This window comes from Calliopsis andreniformis, chromosome 5, assembly GCF_051401765.1.
Source record: "Calliopsis andreniformis isolate RMS-2024a chromosome 5, iyCalAndr_principal, whole genome shotgun sequence".
Lineage (NCBI taxonomy): Eukaryota > Metazoa > Arthropoda > Insecta > Hymenoptera > Andrenidae > Calliopsis > Calliopsis andreniformis.
The window spans coordinates 9,993,133-10,016,118 of record NC_135066.1 but is presented as its reverse complement, the minus strand read 5'-3'; the positions used below and the strand labels follow the sequence as shown (position 1 = coordinate 10,016,118).

The 22,986-nt window shown below is 29.1% G+C and overlaps 6 protein-coding genes across 8 annotated transcripts; 4 read left to right on the top strand and 2 right to left on the bottom strand.

Annotated features, from left to right (window-relative positions):
- Positions 1-225: 225 nt before the first annotated feature.
- R-l (rudimentary-like) lies at positions 226-2,276 on the top strand. Its single transcript, XM_076377655.1, has 4 exons — positions 226-440; positions 542-737; positions 836-1,319; positions 1,428-2,276. The coding sequence occupies exons 2-4, from the start codon at positions 576-578 to the stop codon at positions 2,219-2,221; spliced, it is 1,440 nt and encodes a 479-aa protein (XP_076233770.1). The 5' UTR covers positions 226-440; positions 542-575; the 3' UTR covers positions 2,222-2,276.
- Positions 2,277-2,287: 11 nt separating this feature from the next.
- Positions 2,288-5,141, bottom strand: Nubp2 (NUBP iron-sulfur cluster assembly factor 2). The gene is made up of 6 exons (XM_076377659.1): positions 5,000-5,141; positions 4,719-4,928; positions 4,557-4,645; positions 3,880-4,101; positions 3,134-3,287; positions 2,288-3,057 (listed from the first exon to the last, which is right to left on the bottom strand). The coding sequence occupies exons 2-6, from the start codon at positions 4,827-4,829 to the stop codon at positions 2,851-2,853; spliced, it is 783 nt and encodes a 260-aa protein (XP_076233774.1). The 5' UTR covers positions 4,830-4,928; positions 5,000-5,141; the 3' UTR covers positions 2,288-2,850.
- A 90-nt stretch (positions 5,142-5,231) lies between these two features.
- LOC143178805 (transmembrane ascorbate-dependent reductase CYB561) lies at positions 5,232-8,160 on the top strand. 2 transcript variants are annotated; one of them, XM_076377658.1, is made up of 5 exons: positions 5,232-5,375; positions 6,487-6,699; positions 6,771-6,982; positions 7,059-7,216; positions 7,322-8,160. In XM_076377658.1, the coding sequence occupies exons 2-5, from the start codon at positions 6,489-6,491 to the stop codon at positions 7,482-7,484; spliced, it is 744 nt and encodes a 247-aa protein (XP_076233773.1). In that variant the 5' UTR covers positions 5,232-5,375; positions 6,487-6,488; the 3' UTR covers positions 7,485-8,160. The 2 variants fall into 2 exon arrangements, with proteins under 2 accessions (XP_076233773.1, XP_076233771.1); XM_076377656.1 differs by lacking the exon at positions 5,232-5,375 and adding an exon at positions 6,209-6,292.
- A 480-nt stretch (positions 8,161-8,640) lies between these two features.
- On the top strand, positions 8,641-12,388 carry LOC143179011 (chitinase-3-like protein 2). 2 transcript variants are annotated; one of them, XM_076377977.1, is made up of 6 exons: positions 8,641-8,764; positions 10,112-10,378; positions 10,454-10,735; positions 10,838-11,074; positions 11,189-11,612; positions 11,712-12,385. In XM_076377977.1, exons 1-6 carry the CDS (start codon positions 8,706-8,708, stop codon positions 11,853-11,855), a joined length of 1,413 nt encoding a protein of 470 aa, XP_076234092.1. In that variant the 5' UTR covers positions 8,641-8,705; the 3' UTR covers positions 11,856-12,385. The 2 variants fall into 2 exon arrangements, with proteins under 2 accessions (XP_076234092.1, XP_076234093.1); XM_076377978.1 differs by having other exon boundaries at positions 8,691-8,737; positions 11,712-12,388.
- Positions 12,389-12,711: 323 nt separating this feature from the next.
- On the bottom strand, positions 12,712-18,693 carry Eif3j (eukaryotic translation initiation factor 3 subunit J). Its single transcript, XM_076377979.1, has 6 exons — positions 18,540-18,693; positions 18,365-18,447; positions 17,439-17,552; positions 17,035-17,173; positions 15,187-15,351; positions 12,712-14,958 (listed from the first exon to the last, which is right to left on the bottom strand). The coding sequence occupies exons 1-6, from the start codon at positions 18,553-18,555 to the stop codon at positions 14,768-14,770; spliced, it is 708 nt and encodes a 235-aa protein (XP_076234094.1). The 5' UTR covers positions 18,556-18,693; the 3' UTR covers positions 12,712-14,767.
- A 1,032-nt stretch (positions 18,694-19,725) lies between these two features.
- LOC143179019 (uncharacterized) lies at positions 19,726-22,343 on the top strand. The gene is made up of 6 exons (XM_076377993.1): positions 19,726-19,823; positions 19,920-20,148; positions 20,495-20,665; positions 20,784-20,930; positions 21,097-21,276; positions 21,385-22,343. Exons 3-6 carry the CDS (start codon positions 20,498-20,500, stop codon positions 21,934-21,936), a joined length of 1,047 nt encoding a protein of 348 aa, XP_076234108.1. The 5' UTR covers positions 19,726-19,823; positions 19,920-20,148; positions 20,495-20,497; the 3' UTR covers positions 21,937-22,343.
- The last annotated feature ends 643 nt before the right edge of the window (positions 22,344-22,986 follow it).

Below are 22,986 nucleotides of genomic sequence, written 5' to 3'. Positions count from 1 at the left end.
TCAAATAGTTGATTAACTTAAATGTTCAAGATACCTTCACAGTTTCATAATTAAGTAACTATTAATAAACATTGTTAATAATTCAATACTTTTTCTGTGAGTGCATTTATATAAGGAATTTAAATTTATTAAAATATATAAATAACAAAATATTTTTACATAAAAAAATTAGATTTTCATAAAATATTACACTATTATTTTTATTCTTTTTTTTTTGTGTAGAAACAGAAAAACATCGTACCTGTAATTGAACAATTCGTACATTTTAAGTGATATGTGAAAATTCAAATTCCTTATCTGGAGTCGGCGTATGTGTATCAATGGTCTCTGCATCTTCACTTCTATCATCTTTTCTTTGATGCACAAATAGACGTAGAAGAGTGTTGTAAACTCTATACATAATATCACGTCACACGTTCTACATTAAATATAATTATCTCGTACGTATTGTCAATTCAATTTTTTATTTTAAATAAACGATCCTTCGAGAGTACAGTGTCACATAAAGTTCAAGGGCTAACCTTAATTATCAACTTTCCAGAACGTACATTTAAATTTATAGAAACTTGTAAATTATGTCGAAAACGTTAAACACAATGGAAGCAGAATTAAGAGAATTAGCTATAACTCTTTACGATATTAATGCAGTGAAATTCGGTGATTTTGTAACCAAAGTTGGTTTGAAAACACCTGTTTACTTTGATTTACGAGTAATAGTCTCGTATCCAAAAGTAATGGTATGTGTTAATGTTATGTTATGAACATTTACATGTAAACAAATGGATATATTCTAAAAAATTGGTGTACTTGATATTTACTTTAATATTTTGTGTAGACTCGTTTAGCAAAAGCATTATGGAAACTGAAGGAAAACTACTCCGAAGCATCACAACTTTGTGGTGTTCCTTATACAGCATTACCTTTGGCTACTTTGATCTCTGTTAATTCAAACATACCCATGTTAATTAAAAGAAAAGAAGCAAAGGCATATGGAACAAAGAAAATAATAGAAGGTCAGTTCAAGCCAGGAGAAAACTGTGTTATTATTGAGGATGTGGTTACGAGTGGTAGCAGCATTATAGACACTGTGCAGTCTTTAAGAAATGAAGGTTTGAAAGTGTCAGAAGCACTTGTGGTAATTGATAGAGAACAAGGTGGCAAGAAAAATATTGAAAATCATGGAATTAAAATGAGGAGTCTCTACACAGTAACCAAACTTATGATGTATCTTTTACAAGCCAACAAAATTACCCTAAAAATTGTAAAAGAAGTAACAGATTACTTGTTGAAATATCAAGCACCTATTATTATTGTCCAAGGTAAAACAATATTCTAACAATAATAGATTGATTAAATTTTTCACAGTATTGAAATAAATATTGCAAAATGTAGAAATCATTGAAAAAGCAAACTTTCTTTTCTCTAAGGTTCAGACAAACGACTGAAGACTCCATTCCATAGTAGGGCAACTAAAACCAAAAACGCTATTGCTTCTAAGCTGTTCAACTTGATGGAAACAAAAGAATCTACTTTATGTTTAGCAGCAGATTTGACTAAAGCCGACTCAATTTTAGAATTGGCTGATTTAACGGGACCACATATTGTAGTGCTCAAGACGCACGTAGATATAATAGAGGATTTTAGTGACGATTTTGTAAAACGTTTAAAAGAATTAGCTAAAAAGCACGATTTTCTGTTGATGGAAGATAGAAAGTTTGCAGACATCGGTAATACGGTGTCTTTACAATACCAAAGAGGCATATATAAAATAGTCGAATGGGCAGATATTGTTACCGTACACGCGGTTGTTGGTCAAAGTATCATAGACGGTTTGAATAATGGTTTAAAAGACGTGACCGAACCGCGTGGAATTTTTATATTAGCTGAAATGTCTTCTAAGGGTGCTCTAACTAGCGGTGACTACGTACAAAATGCAGTGTCGATTGCACAGAGTTCAGATATAGTTGCTGGTATCGTCTGCCAGTCGAATATTTTCTCAACTCTAGGGCTCGTTCAATTAACGCCTGGAGTGAAGTTATCGAAAAGTTCTGACGATTTAGGACAACAGTACAATACTCCAGAATCCGTAGTAAATTCTGGAGCTGATTTAGCTGTAGTTGGCAGAGGTATTACCGAGGCAGAAGATAAATTGACTGCCACGTTAGAATATAAAAAAGAACTGTGGGCGGCTTACAAAAAACGAACAGTATCGAACCAATAACTCTAATTACTTTTTAATAGATCCATACAAAAGTAGCAGGAAAATATATATTTTTTATTTTCTTTCTGAATATATGCATAATAGTTAGAAAAGAAATGTAAATAATCAGATAACAATGAATTTAGAAAGACTGTAAATACAGCAACACATAATATACAAAGGCTTTGATGTATATATACATTATACAATAGCATACTGGTATCTATTCACACTTTTTGTACAAAAGATGTGTTTTTTAATTGATGTTGATACATCTTTTATATCATATTTTCCATGAAATACAAAAATTGAGTTATCTGTACCTTTCGTACGTACTACAGTGTAAAGAATCGTTGCATTTATACCTGTACATTCTATTCTATTTGTAATATGCGATTGCATTAACCCAATGCGATTCTGTGAATTGTCTAAGTCTAATAAAAGGTTTTCTAATATCTTGTGTTTTTACAATATTAGTAGATATGTATATATCTGTATGAAAGATCCGGTTTTGTAAATTCACTTACAATATCTTTTATAAAAAAATGCAACATCGTAGTAGCTCGCATAAGGTTAATGTTAACTTCAGGATCACAAGCAAGTACTGTGTGTCGTTAAAAATTACAGAGATACGATAAAAATTCTCACTCTCATGCTTCTTTACTTTTAGTAACTTCCTCGACTAGTTTTCGAAATATCTGCGCTACTTGACTGTCTGGTAACGTCACCAAAACGCTTTGACCAGTTCCTGCCAGTTTACCAACTTGTGGGTCTATAGGTACTTTTGCTAAAAATGGTACATTTACCATTTTTGAGAGAGCTATTCCTCCACCCGCAGAGAATATATTTGTACATTCCTGGAAATTATATTTTTTGTATTAATAACAAAAACTTTCTTTAAATGAAAAAGCAAAAGAAAAATTGTATACTAACCGAACACGATGGACAGACAAAACCACTCATATTTTCAACAATACCAAATATGTGAATACCAGTTTTTCTACAAAATGTTACTTCTCTTAAAACATCATCCACTGCAACTGCTTGTGGAGTAGTTACTATTAATGCACCGTCACATTTAACATTCCTATAAAACATAATGTATTCATTAATCAGAATCATTATTGTTCTTATTGTAATCTATTATCACATGACATAATATTAGAATATCTTTTTTGTGATATGCATTCAAGCAGAACATACCTCACATGTATTTCAAAAGCGAGACAAATATGGAATTCAGATTATTTGAATAATGTTAACAAAATCATTTATTGCAAACAAGTAATTCTTCAGCTAAAGAATTTAAATAAGATAATTTTCATTAGATAATGCTATTTTTTATGTCGATATTATTTGGTCATAGCTTTGTTTTTAAGCTCACAAATAGTTTTCCCTTTTCTCTGAAAAATATACATGTTTGAATTGTATTACTCTTGAAATACATGTGCGATATGAGCTTATCAATCTAATGAGCAATCACTTATCTAACTAAAGTTATGCTTCATTTGGATATCACATGATTCTTAATCAGAGTCACATGTGAATGACCAAAACCGTGTGACACTATTAATAGTAAACATGTACAGGACCAAAAATATTACCTTGTTTTTTAACAATTAGTAACACAAAAGAAGAATACTTGAACAATTTTGAAATATATCTGTTATTAATGTTACCTTAAATTTTCCATCACAGTAATATGCTCATCAGAGGTTCCTGGTGGAGTGTCAATAATTAAATAATCAATATCTTGCCAAACAACATCAGTTAGGAACTGCTTAATCATTCCAGTTTTTTTTGGACCTCTCCAGACAACACTCTCATCTTGATTTTTTAATAAAAACCCTATCGACATAACAGCTAGCTTCTGTTCTTTGTCTGCAAACACTGGTATCCATCTATAATATCCAAACAATAGCAATAACAAAAAATAAAAAAAATATCTGAGTACAACTACGTTCGATATTCTATATTACATAAAGTTTTCAGAAATATACCATTAAAGGATTAAAATAAACTACTCAAAGAACTTTTATGAACTAAAATGACTTATAAAATAGTATAAAATATGTGTAAATGTCAATGACAATACAGCTAAAAAATATAATAAATGAAGGTGATTTCAATATGTTATACAAAACTCAAAACAAAATAAACGTGAACTTAAGTTAATAGGCTCTAATGCTATTGCTAAAATAATAATGTGACAGTCATCAAAGTGTTAACTGAATAATTCGTCATAGTCAATTTCGTAGTTAAAGAATTGACAAAACACACGGCAGCTTTTGATAAAAAAGGTTAAGAGGAATATTTTAAATAATATAGAATGTTTTCATAGAGATTGTTTCAATACCCGTCAGTAGATTGGTGAACATCTTTGTCCTCCAAATTTAACAGATAAGGTACGCTTGGTCCACAAAGATCGACGTCTAACAAACCAACCTGCAACATTTTGACGTGTAAGCGATCTAACCTAAGGAACCTGTAAAAATGTTGAATATATTGAGAAACTCACACGAAATCCAGATTCCTTAAGTGCAAGTGCCAATTGCGTGCTGATCGTCGATTTTCCAACGCCGCCCTTACCGGATAACACTAACAGAACATGTTTAACACCTTCCAACATTACGAAAAACAAGTGTGAAAACACCACCGGCGATGTGATCCCTCCACTAGTCGATCGCGCTCTGATTGGCTCTGATTGCTCCAAATTGTTTTGAAACTTCTGTGAACAAGTACATATCAGTGTATATCAATTCACACGGGAATCGGGACTCCGAATTAAGAGAAACGAACCTTCTTTATCGTTTTTTTGCCTGGAGAGAACGATTTAATTAAATATGTAATAATCTAGTTTTGAAGACACTTATCTATTAAGAATATTTAATTTTGCACGTTTGAATCAAGTTTGAATTACGTTTCAGACTTCTTATTTACAAAAAAAATGTAATGATCACATGATCATTCAACCAGCTGTCCACCTGAATTTATTAATTTAATTTTAAATAGTGGTATCATATTACAAATAGTTGTTGTGTTGATCGAAAGTGCGACACGTTTAAATATCCTATTCTATATAGCTGCGTAAAATCGATAATGTATTTTACGCCGTTGGGGAATCTACATAGTACCTGTTGATTTTTCCTTGAAACTTTCTCGCGGATAGCTACAGGTAATGTCACGAGTTATTATTTCACAGTTAGTTAATCTAAATTCTTTGATTCTTGTCTTTTCTTTTAATTAATATACGTTTTGTTCTTGATATATTACAGCATCTAACATTAACATTCTGCCAAATCTAACCTGCTGATTAATAAATGGTTTATAAACAGTGCCATGATTATTTAAAACATATTGAAGATTATTTAAAAGACAATCTATACTTTTAGAGTTGATTAATTTTGAAAAATGTGATCATTTCGGGACACTGACAGTTTTATATATGACACAATATGGATAGAAAAAAGATTATATAAGAAAAATTACTTGGAATATGTGTATAGCTACTAAATCAAATTACTTGTTTTAATGGCATATGACACATTTACAAATGAATATAGATACATATTGTGACACAGTTGAATCTATTAAAAAGCTTAAATAATATATTGTTCATAGAAACATATGTTGTTAAATAGTAAATTGTTCTTATTGTTAATGAATATAGTTGACATAATGCAAAGATGTAAGTTACTAAAGTAGCTCATATGTTTATCATAAAATTATAATTATAATGCTATCTGTTTGTTTGTATAATAAGCCATTTTAGAATTTATTAATCTTAAACTAACATAATTAAGAAATGGTTAAAAATATCTATATTTGCATTTCAACAATGGTCAACTGTATTCATATAAATAATTTTCATGATATGAATTTTAATTTATAACTTACAATTTGTGCAGAATATCATTAAAAAATTTTAAAAAATGTACTAAATTTACATCACTAGCTATTTTAAACAAATTATAAAGGGAAATTCTCTAGCAGTGTCATATAAAAAACAATATTTAAAGTACTGTAAAAAGAGAATTAGTTTTTACCCAATCATGTCAGCAAACTATCCATATCAGTACCAAATATGTTTAGGTATGTTATTTCTGTTTGTATTGTAAAATAACTCATTCATCAACAATTAAAAAATTATTTAGTTAACATTTATTCACTTTGTAAAACAATTTTGTGTTGACCTTTATATTTTATAGTTTTATGTTATGTTCAATTTATTTGCTTACATTTACAATTTGTAATATTAATTAAATACTAATGAAATTACTTTTCAGATATGGAACAAATTGGAGAATCACGTATCTCTCTAGAAGGTTTTAAACCTCTTACAATTGTAATGGAAGTCCTTGGAGCAACACTAATAATTTTAGTCGCTGTTTGGTGTGCTAACTATAGAGGCGGCTTCTCTTGGAGGTCCAATCCAATGCTGGAATTTAATTGGCATCCTTTATTAATGATTATTGGATTTGTTTTTCTATATGCTAATGGTATATCCCACAATTTTGAAAAACATTAATTGCATAATAATACTGGTTTCTAACTGTTCCAATGTTTCCAGGTATGCTAATATATAGAACTCAGAGGAACGCCCGAAAACGACGACTAAAATTAATTCATGGTGGTATAATGATGTTTGTTGTTGTATTAGTAGTAATTGCTCTGGTTGCTGTGTTTGATAGTCATAATCTCATGACACCAGAACCAATTCCAAACATGTACAGTCTTCATAGTTGGGTTGGACTTACCAGTGTAATTTTATTCTGTTGTCAGGTAAAAAGATTATTTCTCATTTCTGACCTTTTCTTTGTGTGTGCTTAATTAATATTTTTTTATTATAATATTTCAGTGGTTCGCTGGATTTCTGTCTTTCTTATACCCAGGTTTACAAGCTCCATTGCGTGTTTCTTACATGCCCATTCATGTGTATTTTGGTGTTGCAGGATTTATTGGTGTAATTGCTTCTTGTCTTTTGGGACTCAATGAAAAAGCAATTTTCAGTTTGCAGTAAATAAACTCTTCTATTACAATATAAATTATTATTTTAAATATTATGATTGTTTTGTAATGTCATAATATTGCTTGAGTCATGTAATATTTTTATAATTTCAGAAAAGATTACTCGAAACTTGTGGGCGAGGCAGTATTAGTCAATATCATTGGTCTTCTATTGGTTCTCTTTGGCGGAGTATCAGTTTATCTTGTGACACAAGAGCGTTACAAACGTGTTCCTCAGCCAGAAGATGAATCGCTGTTTACTGGTAGAAATCAGTAAAATTTTTCATGCACAGGAACTTCGTCTGATTTTGAAAATGATATAAACAAAAGTTTAGGAACCTATGTAATCAGTACTTAAACAAGATCTTGTATTTTCACAAAAATATTTAACTATTTTCTATATCTATGAACATCGTAATTACTGTTTTTATACTACTAATTACTAATTCAAAATTACTAATTTATGGAAAACGAAAATTTGTTTTGGATATTTAATTTTATATATTTAGTTTCCATGTATAGAATATGGAATTATCTTTTATATTATTTATACAGGCAAAACCTGATTTGTTAACTATGGTGCTACAACTACAGTTTTAATTAAAGTTAATATAATATTACCAATGTCTAATAACATTAAGAATCTCAGAATGTATATTAACTATATTACTTGTATCTATATCTGTATTTATGATGCATTTCAAGACAGTGATGTGTTCCATGTAAATTACATTTTATACAATACTTTTTTCGTATTTTGAAAATGATATTTTAAGCGATTTTATTGTGAAGTATTGAAAGTAAACTTTTATTATATTAACATGTATACAGATATATGTGTCAATGAACAATGAAATTATTTTAATTGAGAAATACTAAATGTGTATTGTAATGTGATCATTGAAATGAATGTATTTACTGTTAAATATACATACATATATATCTTCCAAGCATACATATTTGTGACTATCATTGAATAGAAAAATACGTTCACATATACACTATTATTATGTTTAATTTTCGATCGAATTATCCAATCGACTCTTTTCACTTTCTTATTTCTATTACTCAAAGAATTAAGAAATCAGTCACGAAAGTAGATATTTCTAGGTACAACATTTGACGAAAAGGAATTTATTCAAATAATTATTTTACATAAATACTTATTCGAGCTCACGCGTGAGACAATACAATGCGAGTACTTGCGTTAGAGAATATCTTTAAATATATACATAGGACAAGTCTTCTCAGCACGTGAAAAACACCGCAGTAAACGTGTTAATATTGGTAAGAAATTCAAATTATTCCCGCTTCTAATATCGTTATCGTTAGAAGCTACGTACGCGCAGCAAAACCCTACCCCTCGTCAATTCTATACATACGTTACAATATACATATACGTATATCATATCACCCTGGGCGTAGTATTAAAAGCGGTAATCCACCTAGAGGACTAGCGTCCTCAAGCGTCAATCACGACGAGTGTATTGTGCGTTCAATGGTTAACCAAATTCCTGTGCCTCAGGCTAAGTATGAATTGTTAACCGACATTCGACAGTGAGTTGCATTCTTTCCTTTATCTGAGTAATTATACGTTACACATGAGCGCACGTAATCCATGCAGTTGAGCATAATCGTACGCGTACATACACAATGTATCATTTGTTTTTACTTAATAATGACTTATTTACGATGAAATTACATTTCCATTGATGCTTTTTAAATTGTACCTTCGTATTGTTATTTATTTGGGTAACTGCAATTCTGCTCATGGTCTTATATTCTATTTGTACCGATAAATATATTTCAAATAACTATCAAACTAATGAATTTGTATCTTTGTATCTCGTGATGCTGTATCGTAAAATTTTACAGTTCGTAAAAGTTATGGAAAGAAAAAAATCGTGTACATTTACACACACGAAAATGATTTCTTTGTTTATGCACAATATTATCTAATTAATGAGTGTTATCTTTGACAGGTTTCTTGATTTTAGTAGATAACAATATGATTGCAATTTTATAAAAACTGGATTCGTATTTTGTAGGGTACATAAAGTTATATATATGTAGAATTTTAAAGTTATAGATTATATAGAAATAAAATACAATTTTGATTAGTTACTTGTTTATTTGAAAAGAAAAATGCGCTATAAGTATGAAAAGAATTTTTAAAAGTATTTTTAGTACTTTAAACTTTGTATCTGCCTTTGTCTTTCTTTATCATCTATACTAAGGTGTATAGGTGGATGTATAAGTGTATGTCAAAAGTTACAGGTGTAGCATATTGATTGTTCTATATTTACTATGGCACAAGAAGCCTCTGTTGTGGGTTAAACTGAATACAAACCCATGTAAAATACTTTAGAAGTTCTTTTTATACTGAAAATTTATAAGTTTTATAGATTGTATATACTGCGGAACATAACTATAGCACTGCTGTACTTTTCAAGAGTATTAGTGTTCTAAAAAAATGTTTTTGAGATATTGATATCATCATGTGAAAGAATATAAAAAAGAATAATGATTTAAAAAAAAGTTTTCCAAGAATGATTAACTAGAACATCAGTCTAACACCAATGTTAGATTGGAATAAAATATGTAAAATGTTAAGTAGATACATATAAAGAATAGAATCCCTTATTTTATGAATAAATTCAGGAACATGATTAGATATTGGGTACTCTTAATTAATTTCAAGAGTTAATAATGATCTTTTTTAAATCACAGATGTTTAAATATTGAAACAATTTAAAAATTACAGTGGTGCTATAGTTTATGCTTTACAGTGTATATTTAGGAATTCAATTAAACTCCAGTTGTTACTCCAATTTTCAATAGTTATGACTCTTTAAAATTTTGAAATATATGCAAACTTATATGAGACTTATGTTTGTTTTTTAGACCTCGTTGGAAAACACAAGTCTTGTGCTTAATATTAGTATCTGTGATACTTGGAATCCTCTTTGTAACACGTGCTTGGATAGGCATTGTTATCCTTCGTTCTCCAAGAACTGAAACCTTTGATTCTGAGACATTATTCGACAATGCCAAGATTACTACGTGGGTACGTCGGGCTCGGATGTACGCCGAATCGACGAAGGAGAACCAGAATGCGGACAGGAACAACACCATCAGTTCGCCACAGCACTTCTACACCAATTCTACCAGGTAGTAGATTTCAAGCATTATTAATGAAATAATGGTAACTATAAGATACTTAAATACATGTATTTGTTTATCTAGGCAGATCATTGTCTGTTATTACACCGTACAGAGGGACCTGAACACGTTCTGGGAGCTCAGTCCGTCGAACATTGACCCTAATCTTTGTACGCATATTATCGTGGGTTTTGCGAGCGTGGTAAACTGTAGCCTTGATCTAGGCAACAGTTCATCAGTCTATAGAGATATTCTTGCTCTGAAAAACTTGCAACCTGAATTAAGGGTCATGATCAGTGTCGGCGGCAGTAATGAGCTCCACCTAGGTTTTTCGGAAATGGTAAAATATCATGTTAATAGAAAAAGGTAATTTACATTATCTTGTATCACAGTTGATCACATACTCTGTTGTATGATCCATTTTGTGATGTAATACCTAAATTAACTTACAATTAATTGTTTTTACAGATTTATAAAATCAGTTTTAAATGTGACAAAATCATTCGGTTTTGATGGATTAGATTTAGATTGGGAATTTCCAGCATGGCTTGGTGCCGATGATATGGAAAAAGTTCATTTCTTACAATTGTTAGAAGAATTACGAAAAGAATTTTATCACGCCAAAGAAACATTAATTCTTTCGGTTGCAGTAGCTGCACCTCAGGCTATCGTCGATCAAAGTTACGACGTGGTAGAAATGGCACAGTGAGTAAATTATGCGTGGATTATGTTACGATTATTAACGTAGTCAAAATATGATTATAAATGTAAAGACCAATAGTTTCTGGTCTATATTCGTATGCGTTTTATATTTTCCAGATATGTAGATTTTGTGAATCTAATGTCATACGATTACCATTTTTATGTTTGGTATTATCCAGTCACTGGACTCAATGCACCACTCTTTCCACGTTCAGCAGAGTCTGGATATCTTTCTACTTTGAATGTTAATTTTTCGGCTCAGTATTGGATTTCTAAAGGCATGCCCAGAGAAAAATTAATTATTGGGATCCCTGCTTATGGACACTCCTATAAATTGGACAACCCATTGAATCATAATTTACTTGCTCCGGCAAGTGGATTTGGAAAATTAGGCGAAATGGGCTTTGTTCGGTATCCTACTGTTTGTCAGTTCCTTCAGAATGGTGCAAAAAGTGTTTTCGAAAATGAAAGCAAAGTTCCATACGCGTATAAGGACAGGGAATGGGTATCCTACGACGATATTACCAGCGTTTATTATAAGGTACGCGTCAATTGTTTCTGCGAAAAATGTCCTAGGTCCCTATTTAAATTTTTATTGTTCAATGTTTATGAAAAAACATTGATTATACTATCTTTTTAGGCTGAATGGATTCGTGCAAACAATTTTGGAGGTGCAATGATATTATCTTTAAACGTTGACGACTGGAACAACACGTGTAAACTGAATGAAACCTTTCCTTTAACTCGTACCGTTAGCAAAGTTTTAAGGTATAAAACCGAATAATACTTATTATCTTTTTCGATTATAGTTTACATTCCAGCTAAAAATATTGCATTTTAACGAAAATAATTTTTAACATTAACAATTTTAAGACAATTTTTTTCATAAAATAGTAATACAATTTTTGCAATCTCAAATCCATGAATACATATTTATGATTTAAAAAATAAATTTTAAATTTGCACAGATACTTAATTATTTTATGAAGTAATCTGTATTACATTCCTTTACGTGGAAAGACTGGTTGTCTTACTTATTGGTTATTATCAATAATGTATAATGCAAGATAAGGGGTAAAAGTACAAGTATAATTTTAAGTTATTAATTTAAATATGTTTCTTTTCTTCCTTATACGATATGGTTTGATTTTAAACTTTATGTGATTCGTTAGTATTATTTTAAGGTCACGTTTAAATACCCCATATGAAATATGAAAGAAACTGTATTTTCTCCTTTTAAGCTGTAAGCTGTAAATTATATAAATGACAAAGGCTATGACTTTATAATTCGGTCTCGTTTAATTTTATTCTGTTGTAAATATTAATAAATTTTATTTTGAAATATAATTTATTTTTCTATACATATTTATAATCCTTAGTTATTAAAACAGTTGAAAAGTATTTTAAAAATATGAAAAATGCAAAAAAATAGTTTTAGAATATAAGAAAGTATAAACGTAGCGATATTTTACAGTTATCATTAATTTACTTTATATATTAATTTGAAAAAGTAAAATACACTGAAGGGAAAAGAATCATTTAACTATATTTTTTAAATATTATATAAGATAATTTATGTAATATTATTGTCTTGAATACCTAATTCAAAGAGATCAAATTAAATACCATTACTCCAATGATTATATTATATGAAACATTTATTTTGGCTATAATTGATAACAATTGATATCTCATAAAAGCAATTTACATGCAAGCAAAATAAAAAATTAATTGACTTAGGAACATGATAGTAATCTTTGAGACATATTATCAATGTATTTCCTTTCAAAATTCGTTTAAATGAATTAATATTTTTATGAATATATGTAACTTTACGGAAAACGTCCAGATGAATTTGACGGCTTATAACAACCTGATTCTTACATAAGAATTTATTAAGGAAATTTCCATTTATTACACGAATTCACCCTGTAGTTCTGGTATTTCAGTTACCACTGAAAAGTGGTCGCCTCGTATTAAAATAAAAAGCGTACACACTTCCAATTACGAATTTAAAAACATAATTATTTCAATATTCACAATTTTTAATTATTTGCAAAGGCCCAGTGTTTACTGGAAAATTACAAAAGTATTTATATAAAATTAATTAAAAATCATGTTATAAGTCGTTCAATTCATTTCGCAATTGCGATTTTCGAATATAAATATAGCTATCATTGTTATAAATAAAGATGATACTTCTTCGTTCTTAATCTTAAAATAACTGTAAGCTTCACTTAAAATTTTCAGCAATATACAAACATTACATAATTGTTAATCAATTAAGAAGAACTAAATAGTCAATATTTATTAAAAGCTTCATAATATAATGGAAGTGATCCTTTTTGTTTAAAAAAGAAACTAAACTATTTCTAATTACAAATAGTTGACGATTGAAATGTGCCATATTGTTAAAAATCAAAGAATAGTTTCTTGTAAATCCAAATATATAGTACTTGCAATGAATTGATTGCAATAAAGATATAGTTTTATTGCAATAAAAGTCACTGTAATGTTTATTTATCATATCCGCAAAATGTATTCTTAAAAATGATTGCAATAAAACTAAGAAAGATGAGCTATTCTAATAAAACAATACTGTTATAATAATAGAAACAGGTTTATCAAAATATAAAAGAAATAATACAATATATGTACATTGTTATTGCAAAAGAATAGAACAAATTATTAACAAGAAAAATTTATTGGAAATAGAACACAAAACAACATCCTTATTTTTATTATAATAAAATAAACGGTATTCTTAGTTTTACTGCTGTAAGGGTAAGAAACTCTGAAGTAGTTTAAGCGCCAAAACTTCGTCCATGCTCAAACAAAACTTTTAACCGTAACAGGATACATGTATAATTTTTTCATTTCTCTATATGCATCTTCTCTGTGAAAGATTCTATATAACAGAAAGCTTAATAAAGTACCGTTAAATTATTTATTATGAGCGTCTCGATAATTATTCCTAATCATTAGTACGATAATATTTCTATAGGATGTTATTTAAACATTATTTCGTAGTATGAGAAATTCCTGAAACCATACGTGTATGTATGTGAATATAAAAAACTATGAGGAATCACGTACAAACACAGTAGTTTCTCATGATCAGACGATTGTTTACGCATGCGCAAGAAGTTCGTCTGAAAGGATAAATTCCTCGATCAACGATCCAGTTGGTTCAGTGACTCCATAACATTCATGGAGTGTAGGTCACCGTCCTATCTTTACACTGCTAGTCGTATTTACCCCTATTTGTATATCTTCTTCACTAAAGTTCGCATTAAAATTGCTTAAATGTTAATATAAAGGCAACTAAATTTTGTGACCTGTTTGGAGGACTGCTGAATTTCTCAGAAACATTGACAATGTAATTATCCGGTAAGTTAATAACGAAAAATTTGAAAGAAAACTTCCTAATCATATTTAAAATACATTAACACTATGTGTTAAGATTGTTTTACATCTGTTAGATGTATCATGTTTTTTATGACAAATGTGTGTGTGTATATGTATATAAGTTCTAAAAAATGTAGAATATTTAAAATTGCAACCTTGAACCAACAGTTAAAAATACAGAGAGAATAAAGGATATAAAATCTGCGAAACTGTTAATAACCATCTGCGTGTATTTAGGCGACTAGAAAAGGGGATAGGGAATAATAAGAATATGGGATGAAAAGGTCGCTACATGAAATCGTCGTATTCATCGTAAACATAGTCGCCGTATTCGCTCAGAAGGGTGTTATCACCCTCAATTTTGAGTTTTGCTTTTCCCTTGCCCTTCTTTTTCGTCTTGTCGCCTTTTTCTATCTTCTGCTTCTCGATCAAAAGAGTATCAACCATCGTCTTTACTTTCTTCAAATGTGTTGAGGATACTGTAAACAATGCACAAACATTAACTTCGCGAGTATTAGAAAAACGTTACTATTCATTGTAAACGTAAAAGTATGAAGTCACTGCTCAAAATAAAGTATTGTCAATAGACTTAAGTACCAGTATTCAGATATTTAAAAAATGACAATTATTTCTGATATTTCATCGTTTAACTTTCTCATAAATCTAAGATTCTTTATTTATACATATTTTTGAAATATTGTACTTACAATTTAGAGCAATTGATTTAATTAGTTCTTCTGCAAATGGAGGAAATTCAGCATGTTTAGCAAATACGTTCAGTTTCTGCGTAAGTACGTTTTCATATTGTTCAAATTCTTCCTTTGTGTCGGGCACCGTTGTGTCCAAGCTAAATGTAGCCTCCTCTGCAATACCTGAAGAAAAGAGTTTTTCTATTACTCATAAGTTTCAAGCAAAAGAAATTCTTAACTACAAAATAATGTTAATTTTGTCACGTCATCATGTTTTGTAAGTAAAACTGAATTAATAATTATTTAAACCAATTTCTTAAGCTAGCAATTTACTATTTCTTGCTTTTCTAATTTATATACATGTACTAGAGAGGTCGCAAAAATAATTTTAAATACAGAGACATACAATGTTTTAATATATTAAATAAAAGTACTTTTTATTGAGACAAATTAAATGTTTATCAGGAACGGTACGGGAGGTCAATGTTGATAAATAAGACACGTCTGAATTGTTTTTTCATGAAAGAGAAATGTTTATTTTTTGCACAATAACAATTTTGTAATTTTATCTAAGAATTGCATTACCTCAGTAAATGTCTAAATACATTCTTGCACCTCTAGTACAGTTCCTGACATAACATCAATTTTTTTTCTCGATGTATTATAATTTGAAAAGCACTTAAAGATCAATAAATAATTGTATCTGCAATACTGATTGTATATCTTCAAAAATATGCTGTTATAGAATTTAAATTTTCAAATACTTAATTTTTATACCAATAACGTCTAAAATTGAAACAAAATATTTCAATGTTTCAAATGTTATTTCAGACTCTTTTAGAAATGTATAGAACTCTTATAACTATGTTTTAAATTTATATAAAAAAATATGTTATATTTCATCTAAATAAAAATTATTACAAATTTAGTATAGATTATAGATTATAGATAACTAAGATGATTATTTCCTTAATTGATATATATATATTTAAGAAGTACAAATAGTTATGATTCTTACACCCATAATACTCAATGCTTATAGATATACTGTATATTCATTTATGAAAGACAAAGCATAAAAGAATAAGCCATTAAGAAATCGTTGTAAGGCATTAATATTGGATCAACCCTTTGCAGTCCAATTGTTAGATTGTTTAATAAATATTATTTTATATTTGGAATTTCTATCAAATAATAGAGAAAAAGAAATTTTCTAAATATACAATAAACAATGATATTTAAACGATAAATATCCAATATCTCAATAAGTGTTAATAATTTACATTACACTTAAATTTTTTATTTGTTCAAATAAAAATTTTTGATTCAATGAAAAAATTAGCTGCAATGCATGATTTCAATATGAAAAAACATTTCAAATATACAAGCTTGAAAACTAACAATAATTTTCAAGTAAATTTATATCTAAATTCTTACTGAAATTAAACAATATCCAAATAAATTAAATAAAATTAAACTTTTACTTAAATATACTCTAATTATTTTTATTCTTTGCTATAAATTTAGCAAATTGTCAATTTTATGCAAAATCACATGTAATTGTATTATTAATTTTACAAAACTAGAATTGAACAGATTAAACTCTTAATCAAAAGTTCGTATATACTTTGGAATGCATCAATGCAAAAGCAAAACATTTGTTTTAATATTTAAAAAAATATCACCGTTTTCGTTTCAATAATTAGTAACTACATAATTTTATACTTTATCCCAAATTGATATTAATAGTATCGCTTAAATAAAAGCCGGAGCGCAAAGAGTTAATGGATGAAACTTTCTAACGCAGTCATTTCTTGTCGGTTTTGTGCGGCTTGCGGTGAGAAAAATCAACAAGGTTGGACAAACCGAAAGTTTCCATGGCTAGACGTAGATCTGCTTCCTCTTGGAGTCTCTGACGCCTCAACTGTTCAGCTCTCCTTTCCTCTGGTGTCAGTGCCTCTTCTTTTTCTTTAGCTTTCCTTTCTGCCTCTTCTCTTGCCTTCTTCTACAATAAGTACAAGATAAAAAAACTATATAATATTAATCAATAACTGAATTACTTATTTCAGAGACCTTTCTCTCTAAAACTAAATGTAAAAAACAATTAGTGGTTTATATCTCTAGGCCAATGAATACAAAAATTATTAGAGTCTTTCTTCAACATAATTAAATAACAAGGAAATGATACATTAAGGAAAATAAAAAAGTGATGAATGAAATTAGGAAAAAAGTAAAATTCAAATTTTTACACATAAATTAGGAAATATTACCTCACGTTCTTCAATCCTTTCTGCTAAAGCCTTTCTTGGCTTTGGTTTTGCCTTAGGCACTTCTGCAGGTTTCTCTACATCTTTCTTTTCTTCTTCGACATCTTCCCAACTGTCCTGTTAATTTTAGTCTTTTAAAATTATTGTATAAATTGACATAATTTTTGGTTCAATATTTTATGTTTTTGTTTTTTTTACTAGAAGACTAATTTTAATATGTATTATTGGAATATTAGAATCAGATTATAAGATACCATTTGCTATGTAGAATAGAAAATTAAATAATTGCAGAAACCAGGTTTATAATTATCCAATATTTGGAAATAACTAACATACAACTTTGTCTCAATATTTCAGTTAAAGATCTATAAACTGATAACTAAATGCTTTTATTAATTTACTTTATAGGCTTTTCATTAATTAAACATTAACGTGTCTAAACATTACATAACTACATTTATGATTATACAAAAGACTACTAATTCAGTTACGTTATTCTGAACTTTTACTTCGTATTTCTTAATTCTAAGCTTCAAAATCACAAGTTCAATCGATTTAAAAGTTTATCATTGTAAGATTTTCAAGTGTCAACAATAATTTGAGTCTATAATTCATTTATGTCAAATTTAACATAATTATTTTCCATTACATCCCAATCTCATCTTTGCAGAACGACGGATCATTTTAAAATTAAGATAGATACGAATTTCAATACTAGTTCTATTTAATTTACTCCAATCATAATTTCAACGTAATTTTTAAACCCAATTTGGGACAAACTTCATGTACAATCCTAATTAACTGTCGTGCTATCAGTCTCATGCTGACCCATTACACAAAAGGTTAACTGTATTTCATAAACCATCGACATAAGGCTAGATTTTGAGAACGTTCTTTCTAAGATAAAATAGAAAATTATTTGAGACAACCTTGACGTCCTCGTCTTCGTCTTCGCCCTCCCACTTGTTGGATCTGATCGCCAGGTCGAATTTTGCCTCAGCGTTTTCGACATCTGTAAAGGTTGAAGGTTAAATCGTTTCATTGTCTCCAATCCAACTACGACGATGTATCAGATAAGATATTCGGATATCAATCTCTACCTACCCCATTCGTCGTCCATGGTGAATTTACGATTATTTTCGCACGAATTCGCTCGTGAATGTAAGAAAATTTCTTTGGGATAACGTGGTCGAATGGATCACGACTGGAATCGAGCGGGCCATACTGCGCGAGGAAAGCGTGTGCCTTCTTTGCACGATAGTGGTGGTGCAACTCAAATTACACGCTCTAAAGATTGGATACTCTGTGTGTAAAAAGAACATCAGACATGAGAATTTGTCAATGCGACGAGTCAATCAGAAAATTTGTCGAATTTGTAAATGATTAACGAAAACGTGAAAATCACGAGACCATGTTTTGTAATAATAAGTGAAAGTTGAATATTTCATTGTCATGCAATGATTGATTATAACCTTTAGTTTTAGTCTATATAAACGTATTTTCAATTGTAGAGGGAACAAACATTCATTATTTACAAATTTCCAAGAAACCTACACTTTTGGAACTAGCCTGGATAAAATTGGTTACAGGGTAAAAGTTAATTCGCACCGTTTAACATACAATAGAGTTTTTGATTTTAGAATTGAAAATCCAATTTTGAATTTCCGGTAAAAGACGATAGAAACGCTGAAGCACATTAGTGAAAGATACCACAGTACACTCATGCAACTTTAAAAAAAAAGGAAAATAAAACATAAAATTAACTTTCTTGCCTTGTAATAAAGAGTCACACTTGTGATATGAATTATGTTATAAATATTAGAGTAGATATTATTGTCACATCATCGAACTTTGAGAAAATGGAGAAACTGCAAAAGCTTTGAGTGGCTAAACTGGAAATTTACGAATTTGAAAATTTAGTATTTATTAAAGCTCTTGAATGATCCCTTGATATGAAACGCTGTTAAAGTCAAAATTTCAGTAGATAATTTTACGTAATTAATTATTAAACTTAAATATAAGTTTACAATTAGAACCTGTAAATAATCAAACGATCAATTGTTTACCGTTGTCAATAATTATTCATTAATATTCAGTGCGTATATTTATATTTATACTAATAACCATTTATAAACAGGGGTAGATAAAGATATTAAATCCAACTGATTTAAATAGCCCGGTTGCTCATCAAAATTTAAGGGAACCATATTCTGCGTATTACGTAAGAATTTAAACTATTCCATGTAGAAAGTTCTAAGTAGTGTAAGCAGAAATATAGACTTATAATTTGTGAATACGTAAAACGAAAAATAATCGTTCGAATAAGTCTGTACTCTGTTAACGTTTGTGCTGCCAGTGTCGTTTTTTACAGTCAAATTTAAATACAACGTATGTCCATCTACATACTTTTTGCAATAAACGTTACATGTGTACAGTTAAGGTATATTTAAGTGATACCGTAACATAATATTTTGTTTTCAGCAGTTTTTACGTGGGCTATAAATAGAAACTGTTTGAAGGTATGAAAGCTTAGAAAGACGTAAGCAACAACGAACGCTCTTGTGCAAGATTGTATTTAAGTAAATCAGTAACGCAAGTGGACGCAATTGAATAATGTTATGTTTGTAAAATATAACATTTCTTTCAAATTTTAAATTTGAAGAAAATTGATTCATAGTATTTCACATACTAGTCTGACTATTAAAAGATAAAGGTATTTCGATTTAATTCATTTTGCCACATTGTTTAATTTGACCTGAAATTTCATTTTATTTCTTAACGTTTTTGGAGTAAGAATTCAATTTATATAATATTCGTCAATTTTGGTAATAAATATCAATTATACAAAATGAGTCTTCTTCAAAGTATTTTACTTTGTTGTTGTTTGTTTAACAAACCACTTTTATTATCGAAAATCAAGTATTTTTTATTCTTTAAAATTTATAAACTTAGATAACACAGGAAATGTTATCAATAAAACTGAAATTCTGTTTTATATAAATTTATTTATTTAGGAAAATAAATATTTTCATTAATAATAAAATTATTTTGTATTTTAGAAAATGGCTCTTGTTGGGCCTTATCTAGTCTGTCCATTTGACAAATCACATAGAATTATTGAAGGTAGACTCCAAATACATTTATTCAAATGTCGCAAAAATTATCCACCAGGTACTAAAGTTGTATGTTATTTTGATGTCACACACATGTTGAATCCTCTTGAGTATGAGGTAAATTTTATGTAATTTATAATATAGTATGTTATATTATTATATTATAGACTGTTATGTTCACAGTTAAGTTTTGATACAAATGTGTTCCCATCTTTATTAATATTAATTGTTTTAGCATCACCTCTCTGTGTGTCCTACTAGTGGAATTATAAAACACAGCCAAGTTTCTATTGGAGATGAAGGCATAGAAGTAGGATCAGTTCCTCTGGAGGATGCGTGTACATTAGAAACTAATACACTTGACGAAGATGATTGGACAGGCGTATGTAAAAAAAATTTGTCTTTATTTCGATATTCTTTACCTTTTTTTACAAATTCTAACATGTATTGAAATTATTATACTCTTCATATTCAGTTAAGTGCATCATTGTATTTTTATTATGAAATTATTATGATGATAGAAAGACATCAAACTGAATGTTTTTTAGAATAGTGCAACATATAATCCATTAGCAGCAACAGAGCATAAACCAGTAGTAAGAATGGGAATAGGTTTGTCAAAAGCCAAGAAAAAGCAGTTCAGACGACAGGAAAGAGAAAGAATAGCTGCCCTTGAAAACAAATACGACATGAATAGCATTAAGCAAGAAATTGCATATAAAGAACCAGTATGTATTAATTACTTTGTTTTATTATTGATGTAAATTTTCTCAATTCATTTTTTTTTTCTTTTTCTATTACATTCTGAATAATTATTTTACAATCCTTTGCGATAGGAATTTGAAAAACCATTACGGCGTCCTAAACAAGCGGCTAAAGCGTTAACTTGCAATCAGTCAGAAAGTGTTTCCATTACTGATCTGACTTCTAAATTGAAAGAAGTTTCTATGGGAAACGTACTTAAACGAAGTACTACTAAAGCTGAAGAAAAGGAAAATATTTCTGAAAACAAAGTAAATATTACCATGACAAATGGAATTGCTCTGAAAACGAACGAAGTGAAAACAAAGAATTTATCTGAGACAAATAGCCAGCCTGAATCTAAAATACTAAAAGTTGAACCAAATACTCTTGAAAATTTGAATAAAAAAAAGGAATCAGAATCACCAAAGATTCTTCGTGCAAGTCCAAGAATAGCAGCCAGTCTGTGTGGTGAAATGAAAAAAATCACCACTGGCAGAGGATTCACTATTGCTTATCAAAACTGTTTGTTAAAGGCTGACATTTCAGGAAAAAAAGGAAAGGATAAAAGTAACGTGGATTTCAAAACCATTTATGGTTACGACGAAAACGAGGACAATATTGAATCCCAAAACAAGACTTCATAAAAATCTGTTTCTATTATATTTACTTTATATAGGGTTCAAGCTTAACAAGTATGTTTATAGAATAACTAATACTATTAGGAATAAGCAATCTTTATATCAGTGACATATTAAAAGGAGTGTAGTAGTATTTTTTTTACATATTTCTTGTTTTTTAGATATCAGTAGTGATACATTTATGATCGAATAAGGTAAAAGAAATTAAAATCTAAGAGATCATTTTTTATACACATTAACGTATTATAACTTGTTTTTCGTAATCGTACAATTTATTGTATACGAGAGATTACTCTAAAATGAAATAATTTGTTTATTTTTATATAAATATTATAAGCTTTAGTAGTTTTTGACTAAATTGTTGTAACAAGTAAAGAAAGAAATAAGTATGATGAAATGTAAATATGAAACCAGCTGTGTTAAACTAAAAGCAATAAAAGTAGAATGTAATTCAATTCTTACATAGCTGCTTAATAAAATAATTTTTTACAATGTATTTCACTGTAGCAGATTATTTGGCAAAGAACCCAGAAAAACCAAGATTTATTTGAACGATTTAAGTCGTTCGTGTACTGGAGATACAGCTACAGATGGGGGAGAAATTTTAAAATATGTTTTCAGACTAGAGTTTTCACTATCCGGATGTTTGAGTAATCAAAATACTCATTATAAGTTAAAATTTGATCGAACTCGAGTTTGAGTCTTGAATATCCGAATAGTAAGGGTTCTATAAAGACATTTTCAGATATCGAATATCAAATCTTTATTTTATGCAGACAACGAAATACGGCAAAAATAGAAGATAATGAAACTACGCTTAAATTTTCGTTTATTACTTTATTAGCATCTAAAAAGGTCGGTAAAAAAATAAATATGCGTCAAACTTGAATGTGAATCATAAACATTAATTTATATAGCTATACTTAAAATCAGATTAAATTGATTCAATTGGTCAAAGATTGAAAATTACTTACATTAAGACTATTTACATACTGTGCTACTTAATGAGAATCTTACAAATCATTGGCATCCTGTGAACTTGCATTAACGGAACAT